This window comes from Clinocottus analis, unplaced genomic scaffold (genome assembly GCF_023055335.1).
Source record: "Clinocottus analis isolate CAN_PGR_092001 unplaced genomic scaffold, fCliAna1.0.p SCAF_21, whole genome shotgun sequence".
In the NCBI taxonomy this organism is placed as follows: Eukaryota; Metazoa; Chordata; class Actinopteri; order Perciformes; family Cottidae; genus Clinocottus; species Clinocottus analis.
In genome coordinates this window covers 7,161,538-7,183,591 of record NW_027175943.1, presented here as the reverse complement: position 1 = coordinate 7,183,591, position 22,054 = coordinate 7,161,538, and the positions used below count along the sequence as shown (strand labels likewise).

The 22,054-nt window shown below is 40.2% G+C and overlaps 1 protein-coding gene across 10 annotated transcripts in view; it reads left to right on the top strand.

Moving 5' to 3' along the window:
• The window catches only part of LOC137792478 (adhesion G protein-coupled receptor L3-like), a 203,274-nt gene that overhangs the window by 72,676 nt on the left and 108,544 nt on the right, over window positions 1–22,054 (top strand). For all 10 annotated transcript variants that reach the window (XM_068588183.1, XM_068588189.1, XM_068588192.1 and 7 more), the window contains one exon: window positions 11,281–11,494. In XM_068588183.1, the coding sequence (XP_068444284.1) occupies window positions 11,281–11,494 (214 nt within the window). The remainder of the gene's footprint in view (window positions 1–11,280; window positions 11,495–22,054) is intronic.

Below are 22,054 nucleotides of genomic sequence, written 5' to 3'. Positions count from 1 at the left end.
AGAAGAAAATACAGAGGCCATTGTTTGTTTGACTCAGAGGACGAGGTGAACTGATAGCACCTTTATTTGACCAACAAAGGTAATCATTGAAAATTAAAAGGGGTAAGGGATTAATTAGTTTGTTTACCTTTTGATCTTTCTTTTCTTGTGCAGCACTCAAGCAATCGGGTGAATTTTAATGTATCCATACACAGCCAAAGAATACTAAAGCTCTGATAGCATTTGCGTATAACTAGTCCATACAGATGGCGCAAAAAAACAATTATGGGCAAGATGGTGTGTGACCCTGCTCTTTCTTTCCTCAGCACTGCCATTGAACAAACCAAGCATGCACAGTAACTGGTGATTTTGTCTCAGGAAATCAATATGAAGTATTGTAAAGTCTGCATTTTGAGTAAAGGGGTTGGGGTGGGTGGGATCAAATGATACTGTGGCACAGATTAGCTCATGAGACCTTGAGGATAAGCGAGAGAGGGAGCAAGCAACAGAAAGGCAGTGGTGGTGTGGGGGAGGTGGGGCGATACTGGAGATGGCCTCCAATATGGCCCAGTGGCCTTGAAGGGGAATTCAATACAGCCATTGACAAAAGAAGGGTTTCATTGTGAAGGAAGCTGTTCCATTTCCTTATTAATTGTGCTCTCATTAAAATAAAAGGAAGGAGAGCGGGGAATGGATAGCGCGGGAGTAATGGTAGCTCCTCAGTCTGGATCCCTGTTTGGATGGATGCCAGGGTCAAGCAGTCTACAGGTCTCATGCTTTTCACAGGAAGGGAAATACACTGTGGTTTATGTATTTAATGTGCTGCGCGCACAGCACAGAGATGTACAAAAACACTTTTCTTATCTTGCTTCTCTTAAGCCTTCCCACACGTTGAGACACAAATCTTCCTTATTAGCCACCACATACCGTGCAGATGTACTGCATCGAGACTCTGGGGTTCACTGCTTGGCTTTAGTCTCGCACCACAGCCGTCGAACACGGGAGGAATCATCAGTTTAGGCTTGATCGCTGGTATCCCTACCAAACATACTCCCTAAAATACACAATTGACCCTTGGCTTAAAAAGATAATTTGGTATTGAGTATGATGACATTATATTTGCCAAATTAATTGCTGAATTCATGGCAAGTCAGGTGCGGCCAGAAAATCTAAACATTCAGAAAAAACTTGGCATGGAAGGTCAAACTTGAACAAGTGTGTAAACAGCGAGGGACAGTTTGGGTAAACATGTTTGCGTTTGTTTTTCTATTTTAAATAATATTGTCTGACATTGTTATTATATAATATAATAACCATATACTTGTTGTACTGGTAGCTTTCAACTCAGATAAGATATGTGTGTCTGTTAAATATGTCCCACCACACACACTCGCTCACAAATTCTTGACATAGACTATTCCAAACTGAGATAGAGAATAGTATAGTGAAGATGTCTTTTTTTTGGGAGGTGGGGTAAAGGGCAGGAGCCATAACTTTCACAGACATCTCCCTGTGCCCGGGACCCTACAAAAGACCAACTGTGTCAAATGAGAAAAATTGCAGGTGCACATTCCCCAGTGGTGCACTCCCACTCTCCACACACATATTAAAACACACACACACACACACACACACACACACACACACACACACACACACACACACACACACACACACACACACACACACACACACACACACACACGCTTCCGTGATCACTGCCCCTCATTTGGTGGCGGGTGGAGGAGAAGGAGGGGGGTTAGGAGATCCTTTTTCACTGTGATAATGCTCTCCTTTCTCTGCCATGAGATTGACTGAGGAAAAGGTTGAAACTGGAGAGGCAGAGTGAGCAATGTCATTCCACAGCGAGGAACGGCATCAAACGAAATGGGTCATTTTCCTAGGACCACTGCAGATGTTCCTCAGCTGCATGCTGCCCCCCTGCAGAATACAATGGTTGGTATTTTTTTAAAGAGGTCATGGTAAAGATCACGGGGTCCACCCTTGGGAGGTCTGTATTTAACCTCCTGGTTTTAACCGCCCATTTGCTGCTTTTTCCATGACATAAGTGTGTTAAATGGATTGGCAGTAATGCCAACTGATATTTACAAGTAGCCTAACCTATCTTGAAGATTGCATGACAAGCCATGGCATCAATTGCATGTGTTTACTATGTCATCATCCTGTAAATAAAGGAAGTGAAAACCCATACTTGTATTCAAAGGGGAAGCACTTTTTGCTGTATCTTAAAGCAAAATGATAAAACTCAGTCGATGATCATGACACTCAAGTTTTAGATGCGTGTTTATGAAGAACTCTGAATGCTTTGCAGCAGTCTTCATTTAAACTGTACACATCCTCTGAAACTTCTCAGTGAAATATATATATATTTTTTAGGTGCAAAGCTATCTCAATGTGTGACTGTAGCACGCTTGATAGCTCCTGCTTGTGTGAAACCACATGGCACGTTTTGCCAAAACTGTTGCATTCCTTTCTATTTCATGCTTCTTATGCTTGTTGTCAGAGTCCAATATATGCCACATGTTAAGAGTTGCGGTCGGATGATTTGATGCGTGGGCACCACGCAGATGTAGCTTCATACATATTCAGCGCTCATTATCTCAGTGCACTAAACCCATGTCTGGTACCTGTCATGTTGAATACAGAAAGAAAGACGATCAAAAGACATCTTAGCTGTGTGTCTCAGATGTAGCGTAGCCAACCAGGCAAATTTCAGCACCACTGCCTTGATTGTATACATGGGAATGAGATTATTTAGCACTCTGTGGGTGGTTGAAGAATCTCCTTTTTCACATTATTTTCTTCATCCAACACTTTTTCCCAGGAGCCCAATTTTTTTTTTTTTTTTTAAACCCTTCTATGTTCACTTTTGACCTTTACCGTGTGTGTGTGTGTGTGTGTGTATATATGTGTGTGTGTGTGTGTGTGTGTGTGTGTATATATATGTATATGTGTATATGTGTATATATATATATATATATATATATATATACACACACACACACACACACACACACACACACACACACACTCCTATCCCTTTTTCCTGCTTCGTTAACTTCAACTTCTTGAGTGTGCTAACCAACCATTGAGCATTGGCACAAGCTCACACAAATGACCCTTTAGTACAGCCCCTCTAAAGCAGACTTGTCGATCGTAGTTAGCATTGGCCAGTTTTGCCCAGGGTCTGACAATATCTATCTATATCTATATGTTATATGTATCTACTATACAGCTGTACTACTTTAAGTGATGTGGTGGTTCACTTGTGCTTTAGCTTTTATCTTTTTAACCTTTTTTTTTATTGCTAAATCCGTTCAACATCCTGAATACATCCTTCAAATGCATCGTGTAGTCCCTTTTGTCTGCTTCTTTCTGAAATCAATTTTTCTTTTTCCCAAATTTGGATAATAAAATTTGGAGTCAGTGACCCTTCTGAAAGGCACCTCCTAAAGATGTACAGTATGAACCACTGAAATTACCTGTGAGGTGGCTCGCACTATCCCATAGGACAGGCTGGGATGCTGGGAGACAATTGGCGTATGATTGAATCAGTGGTACACCTAGCTAGTCATTTTGTAGCTCAGGGAAAAGGAGGTGCAACTGAGCAAGAAAGGGCCTTTTTTTAAATGGTCCTCCTTAAACGGTGTTCCGTGTAGGTGTATTCCCCAGATAGAAGCGTGTCCCTCGGGAGACCCCTCCCGCTTCCTGTCCCCCAACTCGATGCATGTTGTATTAAGGGGCAGTTGCACATACAAAAAATACATGTAAGGATGAACAAATGACAAAAGAAAAGAAGCAGCTTGCAGATACTTAAAGTACAGATGCAAACAGCCCTTAATCTGCTGATGCCACCCGGCATATGAGATTGCACCACCCTTTGGTTTGTTACAGTGTATATAGGGCAAACCCCCACACCCAACCCCCATCTGCTTCCCCTCATCATCTCACTGTCATCTATACCCATTCAAATGCCGTTTTGAATAATACCTTTCAGGGATTTTTTGTGGAGGTGTACAGCTTAAACTAGTTTTGTGTGACTGGTTGTATGGAAATGCCTGCAATAACACTCAAGTAGGAGTGCTTGATATCATGGACGTGGCTTCACTGGCACACACATTTCAGAATTATGAGGTAATGTCTTTGTTAACCTAAAAACATAACGGATGCATATGCATGAAATCTCATTTTAATTTAAAATAATTTCCTGTTCTTCATTATGTAGGTAAACATTACAGCGCTGAGCTTTAATTTGTATTAATTCATGCATTTTGCCCCTCGGATATTACACTGCAGTCAAAATTCTTCAAGTAGAAATATGGAAAAGAAAACTGGCTTAGGCTCATTTCCAAATGTGCTCTGCAACATAAAACAAATCAGTACAATGTAATTCATGGAGTATGTACCTTGTGTGAGGATACGGAGGGTGCAGTAGAATGCAAGCAGGGACGCTGCGAAAGAGAGCTTCAATTTCCTGTTTTTGTCTTCAAATGGCGAGAAATTGAAAAAAGGCTCATCCTTCCTTCCCACAACCTTGAATTCCAAACACGGCTACATTTTTCATACACCTTCATGAGAAACGGTCAAGGAACTTAAGATTTCATCAACAACCCAACCAATCTTCTGTTTTATGTAAATTATGTTACTATCTTTCAAGTTGAAAAACACATTTGTTTTTTGTATGTACAGTTGACGTAGTGTGGGTGGTGTGTTGTAAACTGATTGTGGTCATCTAAGATTAAGTGCTTTGTTTTATTTCTTTTTTTGCTATCGCGCTGATCAACAGACACACATCATGTTATGCCAAAGCAGAATATTATCAGTTTGCTTGTGATGGTGGTAACCTGGTGGCCAGTATGTTAGTGCTGGGGTTCAGCTCCATTTGCACTTAATGTTGCACTATAATAAGACTATAATGAGCAAAGCCCCTGGGATCCATTCAGACAGCAATAGTGCCTTGTTTCCTATTCATTACAAGAGAAAGCATTTTCTAGGTGTTCTTTCATCGGCCTGTGCTGTATTTTGTGTGAAAGGAGCTCCAAGAGGGTGTTCAATATTGTATGTTGCTATGGCAATACATTAAGTGCAATCAGTGATGTGAGGGATGTGAAGGTATACTCTAAATTGGACCGTATTGGTATATTGTAGTGTGAAGTGTATATGTTAACCTGCTACACAAAGACAAACTGAAGGAAATCATGTTCTAATAAAAGTAAGCAAAAAATGCAAATTGTGATTAAAGAAAATTAAGAACAAATACACTGTCTACAACTTGACAAAAAGTCTTTATTAAATAAATGAATGCTGTGTTACAAGCAAATAAGTCAAATTTTACTAAAAACAACTCATCACAAAATGCAGCTTACATGTTGATGCACCATTAATAATACCATGTATACATGGTGCTGGTTGTAATTCAGCCTTTTAACATTGAGCTATTGCTACTTTTACTTTAAGAGTGGTACCTTTTAGAAAAATACACCAAGTCTTACATGAAAGTGTCTAGCTGAGAAGTCGGAAAGAAGTATCACCAATTTAACACCAAAGTAGCTCCCTCAGGATGTTTTAGAAAGCGTGCATGTTTTTTTTCATAGTGAATGCAAGGCCCCTGTACTCTTGTGTTTTCCTTGTCTGGAGGCTGAACAACCTCAAATCCCTGAGAGGTTCAGATTAGCGAGGTTCCACTTGCAGTTCTCAGTTTGCAATGCTAAATTTAGCCAAGCTCTTGCCTCCAGTGTGCTCTCAGGCAATTTTATCTGATGATGTGTGGTAGAAGAAGAGGGAGGAAAAGACCTCTTTCTCCTCACACGAGACGAAAATCAGCCCGTTGTTTCTTTTCTTTGACCTCAATTACAATCGGGGCATGTGTTACTTTAGGGGCATGTTGAGTCGTGTGTATTTGTGAATGTCCTCGGTGTGTGTGTGTGTGTGTGTGTGTGTGTGTGTGTGACAGGGATTGTGTTCATTTTAGCCTGGGAGGCTCCTTACAGTAGGTGAGGGCCAAGGTGCATTAGTCCTGGTTGAGATGTTCCCCTGAGTGATGCCTGCATGTGTGGGTGGGTTACAGGGAAGAGGGAGAAGGCAATGAAAAGAGAGGAAATAGCAAAATGATGTCAGACATGACGGGAGCTGAACAAAGCCCAGCTCGCTGTCAGGAGCTGCTGCCATGGCAGCTGCCAGCTCCACAGACTCACCTCCGGCTTGAACCATCGACAAAACGGCTTCTCTGATCGGAAGCAGGACACACACCTCTGCTCTGTTTACACTTTGGGAAGGGAAATTGGGAAACAACCAATATTTGTTCCACATTGGCCATTAAAAGAAACTAGTAAAGGCAATTATTTTTCAAACAAAAGTTTCCTTTAATTCAGATTGATTCAAAAATAATTCAGCTCATCTAAAAACTAAACAAATACAAACTTGAACATCAATGATTGGGATCACTGGCAGAAAGCTGGAGTGGATTTGACCTCAGAAACTAGTCGTTTGAACACAAAACCTTGATGGGTGACTTGCCTCCCATTTTTTCTTTTTTTTCTTGCCATGGCTATACACTTAATGAATTGAAGTAGTGATTAATTAAATGAAAGTGCTGGCTGGATGGAAAGACACTTCACCCCTGTGTTCTGAGTATGTGAATCAAGCCTTTATGGAGTGATGGCAAGGTGCTGGTGTTTGTTACTTGTGTGTACGCAAACATGAGGTTACTATCTCGTGGAAGCATATCACACGGGGGGAGGAGGTTGCTGTGCTCGGCAGATTTCCCTCCCGCTACCGACCAATTTATTAACTTTCACAGTTAATAACTCTCATGGTGTCGATACACTGTTAGCGTAGGAGAGAAAAAAAGCAATACAACGCTACTCTGTAATGAATGGTTGCATGTATCCCCCACACACACACACACACACACACACACACACACACACACACACACACACACACACACACACACACACACACACACACCACACACACACACAAAAACAACAAACAAGCCAAAAAAAAAAAATATTCCACATGATGTTGATCCAGTGTGCTGCAGTAGTTTAGTATGACTGCACTGTATCTGGTCTTCCCTCTGAGCTAATTTGTTAACACTGAGAGCTAATTTCCCTCCAGGCATCATGGGCAGTTTGACTGACGGTTTGAAACTTGCATTTGCACGTTGCCTGCCCAGCAAAAAAACACCATCAGTCTTTCCCCTCTGCTGGAATTTGCAATTGCGTGGTGTGTTGCCAATTAATGTCTTCAAATGTGTGTCAGTGAACGCAAGTAGAAGAGAAACAAATGGCTTGTTCATTTGGCGTGCTGAATGCATATGTGGGTCCTGTCATAATGAGTAATGCTAATTGTGTTTTGCAGCATCATTGGTCAAAGTGTCAAAAGCCATCAAGTCGATTTGAAAGGTTTGTCACGATCGTTCCTGTGGTCACCTCATGAATTCATCATTACAGAGGTACTATCTGTCATTCAGCAGCCCAACATGGCTTATTTAGTCTAATTTCTGAATCTGTGAAACCTTTGTCCCAACTTGTCTAACTACCTTCACAATGCAAGCAAGAGCAAGTGCACCGATTCCAGCCTCAAATTCATCTCATGGAGCTCAAATGTTGTTTTATTGCTGCTTTTCTATTAAATGTTGTATTAGAAGTTCTTTGACAGTTTACTTCCTGGATAATTTGGCACTGTGCGCAAAAGCCTTTGAGATTTCACTTGCCTTTGGCCATATGTAAACGTAATTTACTTGGGAGAACAATTTGCCTGAACTGTTTCTCACTTCAAGATAAATAATCCCTCATGCATTATTAAAAATGCTATAGTTTTTTTTCCTGAGTTGAACCCCTTCTCCCCATAGAAAATGTCATTTGTTGGAAACTAGGAAGTGGGTGTGACAGGCTGCCATTGGTCTAATCAAATAACGGTATCCAGATTCATGCACTAATTAATCACTAGCTCTGGGGGCCGGGCCCATCCAGCGATTCTCGGTAGAAAAAGAGACATTTGATCTGTTGAATCAGCTCCCTTGCCATCTCCCTCTCTCTCTTCCATCTATCTACATTAATTCAATGAAGTCAGAGTTCATTTGAATGCAACCCCCTCTCGCACATTCACGTGAAGATTTCTAGTTTGTATCATTTACTGCTGCGACTAAGTCCCCTTTTACAGGATAAAATATTATATCCTCACATACATATTAATAGCCTATCCATTTTTTTGCCTTCTTTACTGGGAACACATTTGGCACTTTGCCAGACTATCCAGCTGCCTAATTGTAGGGGGAGCATTATTATTTATTGGGAAATTAGCCGCTGTGTCTTTGCTTACACACTTGAGCTGAAGTCTGAAAGTGATCTGAAACCGTGTTGTTGAGAGCTGTCACATGTCCCCGACATCTGTTTAACCGAGTGACGGAGGCTCATTTAGATAGGCCCATTGTCATAATGTGTGCTGGTTGACCTTAACTCCTTGTCCCTGACACATTTTCTTGGGAGATGAAATGAAAATACAAGCCCCCTAAGGCCCCTGTTTTGTTACTAATGATGACTTTTAAATGTCATTCTTTCTCTGCTCCGTCTGCACTTCAATGCTCAGTGATTTGGAAAAGGTAATGTGTCAGTGACCAAAGAATAAGCTGTTTTTTTAAAGGCAACATTTTGTCCTTCCCACTGTGTGTGTGTGTGTGTGTGTGTGTGTGTGTGTGTGTATGTGTATGTATGTATGTATGTATGTATGTATGTATACCCACAATCAAAACTCCAAAGCGTTTCCTCCTCTAAATGTTTTTTAAAAGCTCTGCGGGGGATCGACATTTTCCAAATGACCATTTTTCTCTCTGACCTTTTTGTTGCCCTTTTTGGTGAGTAATTGCATTTTTCTAACTATTCATTTGCGAGTTATGTCATTTGTAAGCATCAGGAGTACAAACACTGCTCTGTGGTGTGAATGTAATTGAAGTATCCAGCGTGACCCTGACAGTTGGCTTTCCCCAAACTACTACTCCTTTTTTTTTAACCTATATTCTGCAGTGCATGCAGAGGGAGGCATCCAGGGAGAATCTGCAGTGGAGAAGAAAGAGATACGTTCTGCATGCGAATGCTCCTCTACAGTGTTAGTTGGAGAGGAGGGAGCAGACAGAAAGTGAATAGAACATAGCCCTCAGATAAGAGTATGGACTTTCAATACGATTATTTGGATTTCAGTGATGTGCACAGGTAGATAGCAATGTGTGCGAGTGGGGCAGGATGCTGGCTCTGGCACCCGGGGAATATGAGCCCTATCAATCACCGCCTCCGGGCACAAATGTAATTACACTACAGTTGTTGACTAGGCGGGTAATCCGAGACACCATTGGCATGCATTTACTTGCTTACATTAGGGGATTGCTGGTGCCCATGTTGACGGCGTCATGCTCACAACGCTGGTGTTTCTTTCATGCTTTTTATAGGGAAGTTGGCATGTATTGAGTCTTTCGCCTTCTCAGGGTAACGCGGCATATAATTATTCAAAAACAGAAATCATAGAGATCAAAATTGTCAAGATTCAAATTTTCTTAGGTTGCATAATAGAAACCATTTAACTGGGATGTTCCCGTTTAGATTTTTCTACCACTTTGGAGAGCAGCTCTCCAAAAAGAGAAACCACACTCAAAAGAATGAAGATCAATAAACAAAGCAAATTTGGTCCAGTCAATTACTCTTTTGTCATCCATTTAATTGCACCTTCCAAATTTAACCTATGTTGTCCTTTTCAGTTGTCAGTTTCAAAGAAGTTTGGTGCGATCCATACTAGTGTGTATCATGGGGCGAAAAGCATCTCCCCATTAAGAGGAAGATAATTGATGGCTTTCATCACCAAAATGAATACAATTATTCCAATGTGTGTTGTTTCCATGGCAAATGTGCTTTACTGTGTTGGTCATCTGAAGGAGAAAATCTTTCGTTGTTTCACCTCTCCGCATGACAGAGACACAGAGATGTTTATCACTCAGGTATTTTCCGTTTGCTATAAATGTGCTCGGTTTGATATGCATGTGATGTGACACAATTATTTCAAATTGAGGTACAGTCTTTAGTTTTGAATAGGATAAAAATGGTCAGAGTAAAAGAAAGTGCTTGGAGCTTAAATTTAGATTATTCTGTCACACACTGAATTTACAAGAGTCCCAGATAATCTTGTGTATGAAAAAAAAGAGGAATTTTTTTTTTTTTACCAAGGTAAATGTTACAGTTCATCATGATATTGATTTCAGGTGATATCGCCTAGTTATTCACACATGAGGAAACTTTTTTCCTCCCTGTCTGTTCGTCCTCCATGATGAATGTGCGTGCTGCTCGTCGTCTAGTGGTGGCTTTTGCAGCTCAGACGCTTGTCTGAAGGGATGTTTATCCAAAAATCTATAACTGCCACAGTCCTCCTACAGTCACTCAGGCCAATGTTTACGCTTCTCGCTCATTTTTTATTCTCGCTGTAAACACAGAACTCCTCCAGCCTGTTGTGCACATGCTCGCCTGTGCGCGAGTGTGAGCCTCTGCAGACGTGCGTGGGTGTGCGTGCGTGCGCCTGTGTCAAGGAGAGGAAAAATAGCAACCTCCGAACTGCCGCCGCTCAGTCACACTGGCACTCCCGGCCATTTTGGCTTTGCGGTAAACGGCAGATTTTTGCCAGACAAACTCTAAGCTTTGGCTTGAGGCAACAAGCACCTTTTGACCCTCTGCCTCTTGCCTGTGCGTTCTTAAATGAAGCGCATTGTATCGCTTTAAAAGACAAAAGAATGAAGCATCCCCTATGGTTTAAAAATTCTGGTCTGGAAGGCTATAGTAATAGTTTACATGATCCACGCTCTGCTCGGTTTCTGTCCATCTCTAATTCCTCTGTTGAATGCCTATGTAATGAATTTTATTTTTATTTCATTTTTTAAATTCTCACAACCAAATGAAAACATAGTGCCTATTTCCTTCTCTTTGATCTGTGTCAATCTCACACTCTCTTTTCTCAACTCGTGGCCTCTCGAGGGCCCCCGTGGTATTGCTCATCCTCCCACTCCAAACATCCAGCATCTTGTCCGCCCACACTCTCGAGACCAGGGTGGACAACCTCTTCTCATATGTCTCAGTGTCGGACCTTTTTGATTACAGGTTTTTTATTTTTTTATTCAGGTTTCAGCCAAACTTAACTCCAGTTGTTTCACACTTCAATGTGGAAACCCTTTAATCAAAGTAGCGAGGGAAGTTATCTGAATAACTCCTTACATTACGTTTCTTTTCTTCCCCTCTGTAGCCTTCAGTCGAGCACCCATCCCCATGGCGGTGGTGAGGAGGGAGCTGTCGTGCGAGAGCTATCCCATCGAGCTGCGCTGCCCGGGCACGGATGTCATCATGATTGAGAGCGCCAACTACGGCCGCACTGATGACAAGATTTGTGACGCAGACCCAGCACAGATGGAGAACACGCGGTGTTACCTGCCGGATGCATACAAGATTATGTCAATGAGGTAAGCCCATGTCCATTAATTACTTTTTGACAGATTTAATTTAATAAATGGTGTTAATTTTGGAATCTCACATTAAATGCTGTTCAGGGAGAAAGTGACCTGTACAGAGCCAACACTGTGTGCTTTAAAATAAGCATTTACGTGTTCCAGTTAGCAGCCCAACATGGAAGTTGATGGCACATCCTTGTTTCTACAAATACAGCCGCAAATGTGTTGTTTTTTATTATTGGTGGATCCTTCTGGTTTAACAATTTAAGGCCATACATTGTATTCTGATTATTAATTCTAAGAGGTATTCAATGTTCAGTGGATAATCCCGCAAGATGCAAGCTTTTAAATCTACTCCAATAAAGTCAAATTTGTCTGGCTTGGTTCTTCAGACTACCATCTGCTATTGTTACGTTTCCTCAAGGTAGCGGCCGGCTTTTGGAAATCAATTTGGGTTTTGCCGATGATAGTGAAGTAAAGACAACCTCAATAGTCTTCAGGGAAGAAGGCTCGGTCTTGCTTTGTCTGTTAGAAGTCTCTTGTTTGTTTGTTATTAGATGGGATTTGGGCAGTACATGCTTTTCTATTTTCTTACCCTTTTTCATTTTTCATCAAAGCAAAAATAATATGATTTCATTATTTTTTCAAACTCAGACTTATTGGCCTTAGCTCATTTTCTGCAAAGAACATATATCAGAGAAAATTTTAATCGACCGCACACCGTAACCCTGCCTACACATCCACTGGACCCGTACTAAATAAAAATATGGAAATTGTATACCTGAATTAAATTATTAACCATATTTGCTGTTACATTGCTTCTAATTGGGATGAAGAAAACATGAGTATTTTCACATAAAATTGTTTAATTGTGTTGAATTCAAATCCCCAAAATACAGAGGGTCCAATAGACCCACAACACCTTCCGAGTAACAAAACAATTAACACCATACAAGGGTTTAGCATAACTGAGAATACATAACCATGTTTAGATAGTAAAGTCATTAGTGGCTTGGAAAATAATTATGAATTTAGAAGCTACCTTTAGGTAGCTGTGTGGCTTCATAACATACTCCTGTATGGATTATTTGGCTGACAAATCCCAGTAAACCTCACTGCACTTGGTCGCTTATCCACATCAGTCATACGTTTTCTCTTACACAAATCACTGGTTATTTAAAATTAATATATTATCAGTTATTTGTCAAACTGGAATTGTTCTTGATAGGCTTTTATGCCACATGTGAGTCTGGTTCCAGAGTTATGACCCACTGTGCACAGACTGGGACCTGGAGACCTATTTGTCAGGCAGACACAGTGTAGGCTCACCGTGCTTCGTTTTTTTCCCCCATTATAATGGATCGCTAACATTAAGGTAATATGTACACACATTTTGGGGTTTAACCGATAAGTCTGGACTCAAGCAACTGTAGCGCTCAAGGCAGGTGTGGAGTGAACATATGTATAGTCCATCTGAGTCTGCATATGTATAGTCCATCAGCACGTAGGAGGGATGGACATTGTCTAAATTGCTGGTCTGTCTTAACTTCTTTTGATTTCAAAAGCTTTAGTTTCACATTGGACATACCCCTGGGAGAATACTAATGGACCTTTGGGCTTTATCAAACAATTGCTCTTGGCTTTTTAGTTTAGTACCATATAGTTGAGATAATCAGCTGTGTGAAAAGCAGCTGATGGTGAAAAGAGGTTGTGTGAAACATGTTGTCAGATAATTGATGCACCCTGTGGCTCCCTTGTTCTCCAGCCGCCTACTCAGACTAAAAATCCCTGCAGGAATGAATCAACCAGTCCTGCTACTGTCAAGAACACAAAACTAACATAAAGTACGAGTGAAAAGCCAGTCTATTTAGCATCTGGTTGCTACTGGGGGGCGTTCCAGCAACGCTAAAAGGTAACTGCAACCTGATTCAGAGCCAGAGCATTTTGTCTTGGGAGAGGAAGTTGCTAAGTGGATGAAAGGCATGGGTGGTGTGGGGTGAGAGGATTCGATGATAGTTGTAGCTGTAGCGACACAGCCACACATTAGCATTCAGAGGTTAGCACAACAAACGAACGCCACCCCCGACTATTGTATTGTTGAGCTGTCAGAGCCGTTGCTCGCCACCTGTGGCCAAGCTCATTAGGGTTAAAAGAAAGAGAAAGAAGCAATCTGAGCAGAAATGTCTTTTAAGATTTGACGGTAGATGGATATCGTATGATTTCAGTGAGGATAACGTGATCCGTGATGCTATTTCTTTTTAAATTACAAGCAAACAAGCAATCGTATAAACACGATATTTTGTATTTCTCTTAACTTATTTTTCTTTAGTATATTATTGTCAACTTTATAATTATCAATAAGTTTATCAGTAGTGATGCAAGCACACTCTTTCATTAATATTTTAGCTTTATTTTCTTCCCCGTCTTGTTCTTGTCTGTTTCCTTTCTCCCCCTCTATTGATCATGCAGTATGTTTACAGGCACACTATAACCCAAGCTATGGATTAAAGCGTTTACATGTATCTGATATCCACAATAATCAATGTAATCATTATTTGAGTTTCAAAGATTAGGTTATAAATGATGGTTATATTGCCCAAAAATAACATAACCATGCATTTTTGATAATGATTCCTTGAATGATTTCACCCAGTGGAGTTATCAATCTCATAAAAGCAATTGCCCTTTAAACATAATTTTCCAAAAACAGACACTGTTGAAAGTCCAGCTAGCGAGAGTGATGCAATCTGTAAAGCTTCTTGCAAATACAGAACATGTTTAATATGAACGGGACTGTGGTGCTCAGGATTAGTGGAGGGTGAGGGTCGCGACCTTTTCACAACAGGGTGGTGAGCAGTGATGATGTGAACTGTATTTTGATAATTTATCTATAGGTTTTCTCCCACTCTTAGGACATGAGAGGCTGTGTCCCATTTTAATACTTCATACATACTTATTCAAAGCAGGTTTTGTGGTGTGTCCACACTGGAACAAATTAAGTAGTTTGATAATTTACTGTTGGAACAAAATAATAAAGCATGTATTTTTATTGGATTCTACCAGTTATAACTGTATAAATTTAGTATAAAGTATGGAACTTGGACACAGCAGAGACAGTGAAAAGAGTGGCAACTAATCTAATCTGATTATGTTTAATTTAATAAAAAAAAAAACAGGTTAAGGTGTAATGTCAGTGTTACCTTAGGATCTAATTAGCATGCTTGTGAATGCACTGATAGTATTTTCCTTTTGTGGATCTCTGCTCCCTTTTTTCGCCGAGCCTGTGTACCACCTGCCTCTCCTGCTGGCGCCAGTTAAGTCGTGGTGACTGGCAAGTGTGGTATTTAGCATTCACGACCCGTCTGAAGATGAGCCACGCTGCTGCTGGCTTAGTCTGTGGGCCACGCTAGCATCCATCACCAGCAAATGCCCAACTATGTCACCGGCTCTTGCGAGCTGTCAATATACATTTAGGAAGCTCTATGCCCCTGCTCCCCCAGCCACTAACAGCGCTCCATTGATATTCAGCTATCAACCCAAGTGCTACCTTTTCCAGTTAAGCCCACTCATAGAGGTGTATACCAGGCCACTTCGGAAAGGTGTTTGGTTCCATTACAGTCTTTTAAGTGAGAGCTAATAGCAGCCTGTATCTGAGTGATAGCACGTCTCTGAGCTTGTGAGTGCTGGTAATGCATCCCAAAATGAAGGTTGTACCGCACCATGCTGTGACTGGATAAAATGAATGGCTCTCTTTCATTAGCCATTCCTCCCTTTGTGCTGAGAGCATTATGGCTGCACAGAATCCACCGCCAATGGAGAAACATGTCACCTATAGGTGGTGCCGTGTTGCAAGCTAGATGGAGGCTAATGATGCTGTGATTAAAACCTGCTACCAAGGATTTAATCGGCGCATTTTGAGGCCAGTATTTGCATAGTGTCACACACATGCTGCAGCCTGTGGTTTTTGCAACTATTGCTATTCCCTATTGGGACATTTTGGAGCCTATTGTTTAGGAACTGAGGTGTCTCTTGTATCTACCTCTCTCAAAGCATGTGTAGATCTGCCATTTCCCCACTGTACGAAATCACTGGAGAGACCGGACACTTGCTATCAAACAACAGTGACCCTTTTCTCATCAGAGTCCCAGTGTCTCTCTCTCCTCCCTCTTTTTGTGTTCCCCTTTTCTTTTCCCCAAGGCAGTGTGGCCTTCACGGCCAGTAATTACAGGCTATATCAAAGCTATATATCACCTTATATCTCAGTAGACCTCAGCAGGCACCTTAAGGGACAGCTGATAGCATTGTGGCAGGCTTGTGCATGACCCCTGAAGGAGAAAAGAAGGTCAGGAAGGTACAAACCCACCAAATACATTCACCCAAACACACACATTCACATGCTTGTCCCTCTTTTCGTATCGCTTTCAATTTATTTCCTAAGTCTCTCTGGGATTCCTTAGACTGCTGTGTCATCACACCTGTCATTTCAAGGGACATAGAAGAACAATACATATTTTTGTCTCCAAGCATTTTGTGTTAATGCACATGACACTAATGATGAAGGTTAATGGATATCACAGCTCGATGAGGCACTTGAGGACAATAAAACTAAATGAGCACAACCTGTGATTTGAACTTGTTGGCCTTGTGACAGTTGACATTTGAGAACCTTCCTGTTAATGATGTTTATGTGGAAAATAAATGCTTCCCGGCCATTATTTACCTCACCACACTCGGGCAGGAATGCATGAGACAAATGGCTCCTCTCCTGTCGGATGAAAACACAAGCTGACAGAGGGACAAGAATGATTGAGGGATAAGAAGGGGAAAGCAGATGGGAGGATCCTTTCTCCTTTGCCGGTGATCTTTCCCATACGTTCCAGTTCTCATTATCCTTGGCTTGTGACCTCATTTCAGAGTTGAAGGATTTGATGAGATATTTGTTCGAGCAAGAGAGTAGGATTATCTAAAGAATCCCCTGCGTGTTTTTGTTTTTGTATATCTTCATTTAAATCCACTCATTTGAAAGAGGATGCTATAGTCGTAGGTTTTAGAAGTATTGAAGTTGCCAAAAATAGTAAGGCATTTAAATCAAGGGGCAGTTAAGTATCGTCACCTCCATAAAATAATAAAAATCATAAAATAAAACAATATTTTGTTGCCTGGCTCATCTCATCTCTGGTAAAATCACTTATATCTTCAGTTGAACAGAACATGCAACTCTACCACCGCATTATAATGGCCCATGTCGAGAGTTTATACTTCGGCCTTTTTATTTTGGCCGAACTAATTATGAACTAATATTGAACTAATTATGTGGGAAATTATTTTTGGAAGGTGCCTGTGTGCAAGTTACAATTCCTATTAACTTAGAATGTATAATTTTTATCATAAGAAATTTTTTTGAGGCAAAACGAAATGTACTCAAAAGTAGTAAGACCGGCTCAGTGGTAATGGTGTACATTCAAAATCAAATTATCCTAAATACCAGTAGCTTAAGACACAAGCACATGCCTACCTGTCCTTAGTTGCCCTCAGCTCTAAGGGTGGCAAGGAACATACTAGAATGGGACCATCTGCTTCCTACTCTCCCGCATATCTGATGTCCTGTTTTGGTTTTCAGCATTTCATCGTGTTTACAGACAGATATCAGTGTTTTATCAATAACTTAATGATTTCATAGAATGTCACCAAAAAAGGCTGTTTGATATACTCAATTATTAATGTAATTTAATCTAATTAAGTCTAATTTATTCATCATTAAGACAAAAAAAACATTGTGTCCAGTTTACTCGTCAAACAAAATAACCTGATGATGTCGTTAGTCTTATTCTCTTGTCCAAGTTTGATTTTCATTTTTAATCAACAGAAAGTCTGCATTTTCAAACTGGAAACATGGGGTTTTAAATAATTGTGCATATACTTTAAGAAGTATGGGGAATTTAATACAATTTCCCCATACCCATTTCAAGTTGCATCATGGGTAATGTAGGATGCAGTGTATTTGGCGCTTGACCAAATAAAAGTCAGGATATGTTGGCCTTTGGGGGTTCAAGTGAGTCTGCAGCTTTATGGAAGTGTAGCGCTAAATTGCCGGAGTATGCCTTTATGGTCATCTTTTTTGCAGCTTTCAATGCATTAAAGAAAGCTAAAACACATTCACATAGTAGCCATAAATACTTAATATAGTCTTTGATGCAAGCAAATAGACAGCTGCCATTGACATTAAGAGAGAGCTTATCATGCTGAGCAGATGTGAGCGTAATACCATCATTGCTCATGCATGACCCCAACAGCTTTGTCAGAAGTGGCCTTTCTTGTTTAAAGTCGAGGTTTGCATAAACATTTAACTCCCCAAACAATGGGATGTCAGATGAATTAATGCATGACTTTAATGCTGGAAGTGCAAATATCACGCAGGTGCTGCTTTAAATTAAAGGTTCTATTCGGCAGATTGTATTAAAATGTAGTACTTAATCATATACACGGATCCAACACCACTTCTACTGCGATTCCTACTGGGCATCACAACCTAGACCTATAATACAAAGTATACATATCATTATGTGCTCTTTGTTTCAACAGTGCATACAGCATATTGGATTATATTAAGTGCAGAGTTTGCATCAATCATTCAGCAGAGTTTCTATGTGGTCCTGACAAGCTTTTCCTACCAGCCTTCCTCTATTCATGCAAGAGTCATTAGTTTGTCTTGCCTATTCTCCATTGCAGGCTGTTTTTTCCCCATGATACAATTATGTGTTGAGCACCTGACAATTACAGAACAAAAACATGACCGATGAGCGCAACAGGGGGCAAACGCCTGTTGAAATAGTATGAACAAATAGAGAATGGTGGGTGGTGTCGCATGCCAGCAATAATATGCAAAAAACATATATTAATAAAAACTCTAACACAGAGAGAGACAATACAATTTACTTTTCAGCATGAAGCGGACATGATGAGTAATAAACTCATTTGGAAGTTGTTTGGATTGCTGAATTTAACCCCTCCTCCCGACACACACCCCCACACCATCTGTACATCTTTGCCTTGTGTAACCTTTTTCGCAGACTTTTGTAACCAAAGAGATTATTTTTCACTTATTGGATTCTTTTGGACAGATGACATCACCTGACATTCATTATCCTGTCATTTTTGGCCCCATCCTACGTCCAAACCTACTCAAATCCTCTTTGATAGGAGCCTGCAGCATTTGGCCAATTAGTTGCTGTAAATTTCAAATCTGTAACCCATCCAGTCAGCCCGGGCCTCCCGAAGTGGCCATTCAAGACTCTGTGGTTATTAGACAGGAAAGGAAGCCCAGGGTTAGCAAATGGGGAATCTTGAAGGACATCTCCATATACCAAGAGGATCGGTATCTCTCAGGAGATACAGATAAAAGAGAAGCAGATTGACTCAGACCAAGCCAGTGGTTTGAATCAACCGTAACGGTGTCCAGTTTTTAATCCTGAGCAGAATACCCCATAGACTTTATGTCCCTACAAGTTGAGCACTTCGCCAAAGAAACGAGAAGTTTGAGAGTTTGGGGAAAAACTCTATGGGCTTTATGGGCTTCTTTCCTCATTGGGTCTTTTGCTGTTAGATTAATGGCCGTCACAGTGGTGGCTAACTATACTTGGAGTTTTTAAATGTTTAAACAAATGAAAGTAGGAGGCCTCAGTCCATTTGTCAGCGAGAGGAGTGAGTTTCACTTGGATGAGTGCAAACAGTAAAGAAAGGGCTAATTCCGACAGGAGCAGGTGGTTAGTCAGAGTGCAGGGAGCCGACTAGGCTTTTCCCTTTCTCTATCTGATATATGCCCTTCTCTTCTCTCCACAGTCTTTATTCCTTGATTTTCTAGTGTTCTGCTTATTTTTTTTAATTGGCAGGAGAAAGTAAGGAACCTACAGATTAGATGTCTCTTGATTTTCTCCTGAAGTAGTGTATCCATTTTTTTTCTCAGTAACATACAGAGGGCATGCAACTTTAACATAATTTGATAACTTTCCTGCCTATTCATCGTCTCTCCCAAAAAAAACAACCTTTTTTTTTTGTTGATTCATGGCAAACATCAAAATAAAGTTTTACTACAGAGCCAGTTATTTTATTGCTAAATGAAGTTTGTTGTTGTACAAACTAACTTACACCCTTGCTGTAGCCTGGATGGTCACCATGAGGCTAATTTTCAACATGGTATTTTGGGATGAATATGATTGGGTTCCTGTTAGCCAATGACTTTGGCTTTGAGACCCTCTTCTCATTCAGCTGATCAAAAGCCGTCTGTTCCCCATGAGAGCCCTTCTGGGCTTTGATGGACAGACGTGTCTCCTATGGATCGGAACTTACTTTGTCATTGACTTTTAAATCCTCAATTATCAATTTGGGTTCGGTACAGTCGACGCATGTCACTTTCAGGATAGAATTATCAATTACATAAATACAGATGTTTTTCGAACCATGTTTTTCTTTGATTGCAATAGTTGTTGTGCCTTTTGAGAAGTCTTAATATTTTGATCCATATTTCCTTTCCAGACTTTGTATAGCTTGTTGAGCAAGATTCAAAATCTTTGCTCCTGCATTAAGAGGATACAGCTTTCTAGCGTTACGCCAAAACACTGGATTGCCAGCATTTGTCATGGAGATTTAAAATGTTTGATTGGCCTATTTTTTGTGGGAAGGGTGATGCTTGTCATCTGGCTTGCTTGGCTTTGAACGTTGCTTAAAAATGACTCATCTTGAGAGTTCAGTCAGTGATGAGGTACTCTAGTCTCATTGAAACGATGGATGACTCAAAGTGCTTGGCTGGGAAAGCAACCAGTTGTTGCTCAGTCCAGCATTATAAGGCACTTTCTACCTCTCTTTGTCTCACTCCCTGTCCTCTCAATTACTCTTGTACTATGAATCCCTTTTGCCCCCCTCCTTAGCACTCCTCATTGAGTGTCTTGTTTCTTTTATTTGACTTTAATGTCTCTCCTTTTCTTTGTGGCTTTGTCACATATGTTTTTCTGATGCTGGACATGAAGGAGTTGCCACAGTCTCAAGTCTGGCAGGGGGCAGTGAAAGTGGATCTATATTCACGGCACATGTCTTTCAAACTTGGCAAGACGAAATCAAGGGAGCTAGACAAGGAGAGGTTTCACTTTGTTGCCTTTGTGCCTCTATGATGGCTGCACGGTTAGCACCTCACCAAGGACCGGTTTTATTAGCGTGGTCTCATTCACCCATAGTCGACACTCTCATATGTTTCTCTTATTCCTCTTTGGCAGGAAAATATATCTAGATTTCTGATTAGAAAGGGGGCTGTAACATTTAGCAATTCCACCTCTTTATTTAATTAGATATTGTTTTAATAGATATGTTTTTAACTTTAAATAATCAATTAAAATGGTATGACTACACCCCTGTTTGATCTTCAGGTGTTGGACCCACCCGCATGTTTAATAGGCAATGGAAAGCCAAAGCATAATGTATCAATCTTGAAGATAAAAAAAAAAAATGATGACACTCTTATAATCAATGTTTCATAGCACATTTGCATGATTCACTTTGATCTAGCCCAAGCTGAATATTCATAGTCTGCCACTTGAACTTTATACATATCAAGTAATCCATATGGACATTTTCACCCGCGGGCTCATATCTTCAGGGTTTCTATTGACTGTACAGAACTCACAACAATGTTTAGAATTTAAGACAATAGATTAATTTAACTTGGCATCCCCTGTGTCGTAAAGGAGTGACATGGTTTGAATTATTTTAATCATCACCATCAAGCTAATCTGCCCATTTATTGCCAATGATGTCCTGATTTGTTACTTCCTAAATTTAAACATGTGTGACTATTGAAGAAGCACTAGAGCTTCTCATGTCTGTGTTCACCATAATCAATAGAACAAGTCAAGTCAGGTCTCCAGCATTAACATTTGTTCTTTCGATATTGTGCTAACAGTGTGTTCTTACATGTCTGACACCACATTCTGTTGCTTCACTAATAAAGACAGATTTAAGTGATGTGGCTTTGCAAAGCCTGTCTGTTAATTCAATAAATACAAAACTAAATGAGGCAGTGACAATGTTCATACTTGAGTTTTGATTGTTTTTGCCTTTCAATCCCGAGTAAGTAAAGTCTTCAGGGAGCTTTCAAAAGATTCAGTTCCACAAGTTTGTCTGAAGTCTGACACAAGTCCAAAAGACAAGTCTACAGCTCTGCCAATTATGCTGAAATCTAAAATGGCTGAAAGTAATTGATTTTCCTCTTTATCTTTTGAAAATAAAAATTAGGCCCGGGTAAAATTGAAAAGAATGTAACTGATTAATGATTTATGATGAATGATTTTTCTTGCGATTAATCATATTATGCACTAAGTTAAATAATGAAATAAAAACGAGTGTATTGCACGCTTTTATTTTAAAGTAATGTTATCAGAACAATATGACAGGCACTCTCGGAGCAACAGCAAGATAACATATATACATGTATGTATGTATGTATGTATGTATATATATATATATATATATATATATATATATATATATATATATATATATATATATATATATATATATATATAT